The sequence below is a fragment of the Eurosta solidaginis genome, chromosome 5 (assembly GCF_040869045.1).
Source record: "Eurosta solidaginis isolate ZX-2024a chromosome 5, ASM4086904v1, whole genome shotgun sequence".
NCBI lineage: Eukaryota > Metazoa > Arthropoda > Insecta > Diptera > Tephritidae > Eurosta > Eurosta solidaginis.
This window is the reverse complement of record NC_090323.1, coordinates 160,187,390-160,192,175: the sequence shown is the minus strand read 5'-3', so window position 1 is coordinate 160,192,175 and position 4,786 is coordinate 160,187,390. Positions and strand designations below refer to the sequence as shown.

The 4,786-nt window shown below is 35.8% G+C and overlaps 2 protein-coding genes across 2 annotated transcripts; one reads left to right on the top strand and one right to left on the bottom strand.

The window, feature by feature from the left end:
• Positions 1 to 1,478: 1,478 nt before the first annotated feature.
• Positions 1,479 to 2,176, top strand: LOC137253135 (U6 snRNA-associated Sm-like protein LSm5). The gene is made up of 3 exons (XM_067789576.1): positions 1,479 to 1,700; positions 1,765 to 1,961; positions 2,028 to 2,176. Exons 1-3 carry the CDS (start codon positions 1,652 to 1,654, stop codon positions 2,055 to 2,057), a joined length of 276 nt encoding a protein of 91 aa, XP_067645677.1. The 5' UTR covers positions 1,479 to 1,651; the 3' UTR covers positions 2,058 to 2,176.
• Positions 2,077 to 3,079, bottom strand: LOC137253134 (uncharacterized). Its single transcript, XM_067789575.1, has 2 exons — positions 2,612 to 3,079; positions 2,077 to 2,541 (listed from the first exon to the last, which is right to left on the bottom strand). The coding sequence occupies exons 1-2, from the start codon at positions 2,939 to 2,941 to the stop codon at positions 2,194 to 2,196; spliced, it is 678 nt and encodes a 225-aa protein (XP_067645676.1). The 5' UTR covers positions 2,942 to 3,079; the 3' UTR covers positions 2,077 to 2,193.
• Between the last annotated feature and the right edge of the window lie 1,707 nt (positions 3,080 to 4,786).

Below are 4,786 nucleotides of genomic sequence, written 5' to 3'. Positions count from 1 at the left end.
CGCTTCTGTCGGTTTTTTTTTTTTATTTGAATTTGACAGCTCTTAGTTTTGATAGGCATGATATGACATTTTTTTCTGATTATGGCGCAGGAACAGTAAGGTTGGCAAGGACCCGCCCCAGCCGACTTTGACTAGCCACTGTGCACCACAACATCTTGCCGACCGCCTTCCTTACTGCTTCCACTGTAAATGCGTAACCATAACAAAATGTACGATAGTGAAGATAGAAATTAAGTTATAATGTATCGACCTCGACAGTTTCAGGGGCCCTATTCAGTAACTGTGAGTTTTAAAATGTACACTTTTTCTTCATATAATTTGTATTAAAGAAAAATGTACATTTCAAAACTCATTGTTACTGAATAGGGCCCCAGGCTGGCCGAGTTGTAAGATCATAAATGCAACCATGTTAACTAATTAATAGAATAAGCAAAAGTACATCACTGTAAAGGAAGAAAAGAGAAGATAGTGGACTTCCGGTTCATTATTGGATTGATGACTGAAGAATAAAGTATTAAGATAATTAATCCAGACGTTTCTGCTGTTTTAATAACCATCGAAGGTAGAAATTACAAACTCAAATATTTTTAGGTTATGTATATGGCGAGAAACCAAAAACCAATTGGTTGGCTATGATATCCCTGCTAGACAGCTGTCAGTCATTTGAGGCATCAATTGACAGATATGGCTGATCGAAATTTACATCACAGCGTAAAGAAAAGTTTCCATCAGGTTGTTAGAAGCGACATGACAAACCTGATGTAAACATTGTGTATACGTGTATGCATACACATACACACCATGGTTTTCCATACGAATAAAAGGAAAAATGTATGCGAGTGTATTAGTGTTGTCCAACTATTCTGTTAATGGGTTGGAGTTTCCGTCAGCTCTGGTTAGCAGGGATGATTATGGCTTTAGCGTTATGGTATGGCACCATTAATTGATTACATAGATTTCCATATGGTTGGTTCGATCACCTGTTTTATCTGGTTATGGATAAGTCAAAATTAATTGGCCCTTTAAAAAGCACAGCTAATGTTTACATCAGCACTGTCAATTGCCGTCTTTCAGTGAGTTTTACAGCTCCGGCTCACGCTCAATTCTCACGGGAATGCTCTGGATCATTGAGACTTGAGAAGCAGATGTCGTGAAATTTTCGCACACGTAAAATGTGATAGGCAGATGTCGCCGCTGTTTTTCATTTAACTCATACAGCGAAAGGCTACGCAGCGACATCTTGTTTTGAAAAAGTAGGTATATTAAAGGCCACGTTGCCAACCTAAAAAGAAGTAATTAAAAAATTATCTGGCTCACAAATTGAACCAGATTTCTATCTGGATTTATCTGGCTCAAATCGTTGTTGTTGCATTTACATGCAAAATTATTTATTTGGCTCAGGATTTTGCCACCGGATGATAGCTAATGTAATATCAGTTTTCTTGTAGGGTAAGTAGTTCTTTCAGAAAAAGTTCTGGTAATCTAATGGCAACCTTTTTTTGCCGGCACAGCTGACAGTAGAAGAAGCAGAATCTGCATTTTGTTGATCTTTGTCGGATTTTCTTATAAATTTTCAAATAATTTGCTAAAATAAAGGAATATACGTTGCAGCCAAGTTTAAAATAGGTTTCTCACAGGTAACTCATAAAAAATGACAGCTGTACCACCACCATCGAACGTCTCCACATTGCTACCACTGGGTAAGTATTGGTTTACTGTGACCATTTCGATTTATTCATAGAAATTTTATGTGGCACCTTCCAGAACTAGTGGACAAATGCATTGGATCACGTATACACATAATAATGAAGAACGACAAAGAGATGGTTGGTACATTACTAGGATTTGATGATTTCGTGAACATGCTGCTGGATGATGTGACTGAATATGAAAATACGCCGGAAGGTCGACGTATAACAAAACTTGATCAAATACTACTCAATGGCAATAACATAACCATGGTAAATCAATGATAATTTGCTCTATCAAATATGTGAAGTTAATATATGGCTGTTTAATGGTTTCAGCTAGTGCCGGGCGGTGATATACCAGAGTGAAGAGCGGCAACAAAACTAATCAAAATATGTAATGAAATATATTTAACTTTTACCTACAATGAATTCGAATGAAAATATTAATTTATAAACTTAAGAAAATGTATATATACATTACACAATGCTTTTCTTTTATTTCTTATGGTGGATAAATTTGTAAACAATCACGATGCAAATTACCCAATTGCCCTTCGTATATTATATCATTAATGGCTTTTTTGGCATAAATCTGTTGGTCAGGCGCCAACTTTTGTAATTCCATTGCCCATGTTTCTGCCAATTTAAGGTAATATTCTCCTAATATAGTACTTGATTTTGTGGTGGCGGTGGCGATAGTGGTGGTTGTGGGATTCACTACAACGCTTGGTAACACTATTGGTTCGCTTTTGTCTATTTTAGACGTTGTGTCAGGTTCTGATGATGATGAACACTCATTTATGATTTCTATATTAAGGTGTTCCTCGTTGTCGCTCAGAAATTGCAGACTCTATTGCAATAGAAAAAACAAGCATCATAATTTTGATATGACAGATATATGTACAAATGATTCAAGTTACCGACGTTTCCTTTGCACCCATCACGTCTTGTAAAAATTTCATTTCATAAAAGTACCATAACGTAGAATTGGGCCGCCCCTTTATTGACATATCCCTCAATTCTTTGCGATAGTTGGTTCTTAACGTATTTATTTTTTGAGTCACCTGCTTCCGATTTATATTCGGATATTTCTCACGGAATTTCGCTACTAATTTACAATATCCTTCATCTTTTTTCTTTTTATTGCGATATTCTGGCGACTTAACATCCCACAATGACGGCAAGGATTTATAGACTTTCAGACAATCTATAATGAAGGCCCTTTCTTCTTTTTTATTTAGTTTCCTCATTTTGTTTAAAACAAATATTTCCGGTAATTATTTATCATATATTTTTGTATTTTATTGTACAATAATGCGCCTAAATCAATTCTGCGATGAAATTGCACATTCGGATAGAGATGAAGCGATCATTGTTTACCATTGTTTACTATATAGTTTGGCAGCTTAATTCGAGGTTATGTTGCGAATAGAGTGGAAGGCACTCGCAGGCCGTGAAAATAGGCACTCGAATGGAGTGGAATGAAGAACAGTAGGAAGACCAGAGTTGCATTGGATCAATCATTGCTCAATATTAAAGATAAATTTCGAAAAAATAATTAAATACTTGAGTATAAGCTAACATTTTCTTTCAATTACTGCAATTAAGGTGTGCTAGATGCTATATATTCTAAAATTATAACATTTTATGTCTGTTTAAAAATTTAACTTCAATTTCCCTAAGATTTCCGTAATATGGCCATTAGTGATGTTTGTGTGTGTGTGCAAATTTTGAGCGATCAGCTGTTAGTTGCGCTACTTGGTAAAGTTTACAATGGGAGCGATACTGGTATATACCACAAAACACACACGGAAGATCGTGCACATTGTTTACTATATAGTTTGGCAACTTAAACAGAGGTTATGTTGCGAATAGAGTGGAAGGCAGTGGACTAGGCAGTCGAATGTCATAAAATGAAGGAATGGTGTTCGGAGTTTTTTCAAAATTAAAAAAAAAATTGATAAAAGCTTTAATAAAAATAAAACTACTGTTTTAATAACAACAAAAACGCCTTATATATTCTATGTACATAAATTCGTAAAGACTATCTCACTTTAAAATTTGAGTTAAATAATCTAAAATTTTGTTTTGAAACTGAGTCGAGAACTGTTCGTGTGAATGAGCGAATTTTCACCGATCAGCTGTTAGTTGCGCAACTTGGTAAAATTTACAATGATCGTGCATTCGCGAGTTCAAAATTGCTTCGATCTGCCATCAGCGTCACACTTGACTGCTTCAGCGAATGAAAGAAAGAGAGAAAAAACAAGAGCTAAAGGAAAATGACGTAAAAATTGCCCATAAAAACAGCTGCCCTTCAAAAAACGCGAGTACTCCATAAATAATGTAAGGAATACTTCTTTTGGGAGTATAGAACTGCTCCAAATCTAATATGTATTCATACAAAAAATGTGCTCCAATTAACATTGCGATGTCCTAGGAGAGGAGTAGGTGATCCCACTCTTGCTTTGTTTATGAGTATTCTATAGAGTACATACGTGAGAGTACTTCCAAAGTACTTTCACTGTTGTGCTCCATGGAGCACCCACAGAGGCTCATATGCCAAAGTACTAAAGAGGAATTGTGTCGGAAAGAATTATCGAAGTGAATTTAATTTAAAATCAAAGTAAATGAAGAGGGGCAATACAACTTGTATATTTTATACTACGAATATTCTTATGTTATTTAGCATTTGCGTGAATAAAGAAACTAATATAATACGCATACGCATACGTGAATAAAGAAACTAATATAATATGTATACATAAAACGCTGTTGCATTTTATCAGAGTTGCCAAAGTAAAATTTTATTATTAGTTATTTGCATGCAATATTTTACTTTTGGCAACTCTGTTCGATCGTCATCGAGTCGTGATCACTGTCGTTAAAAAATTGTCACGTACACCTACTTTCGGCTCTTTGGGGTACCCTTTACTAGCTCAGTATAACAATGGGTGGTGGTCCTTAACCCTACCCCCCAAAGAGCCAGACGGACACATATTCATATCTCCTCTTCGTTCATTTTTACCCACACACCTTCAAACCCCAAGAAGCCCACCCAACCTTGGACCGCTCGCCTCATTTTTTTGCGGTCACCC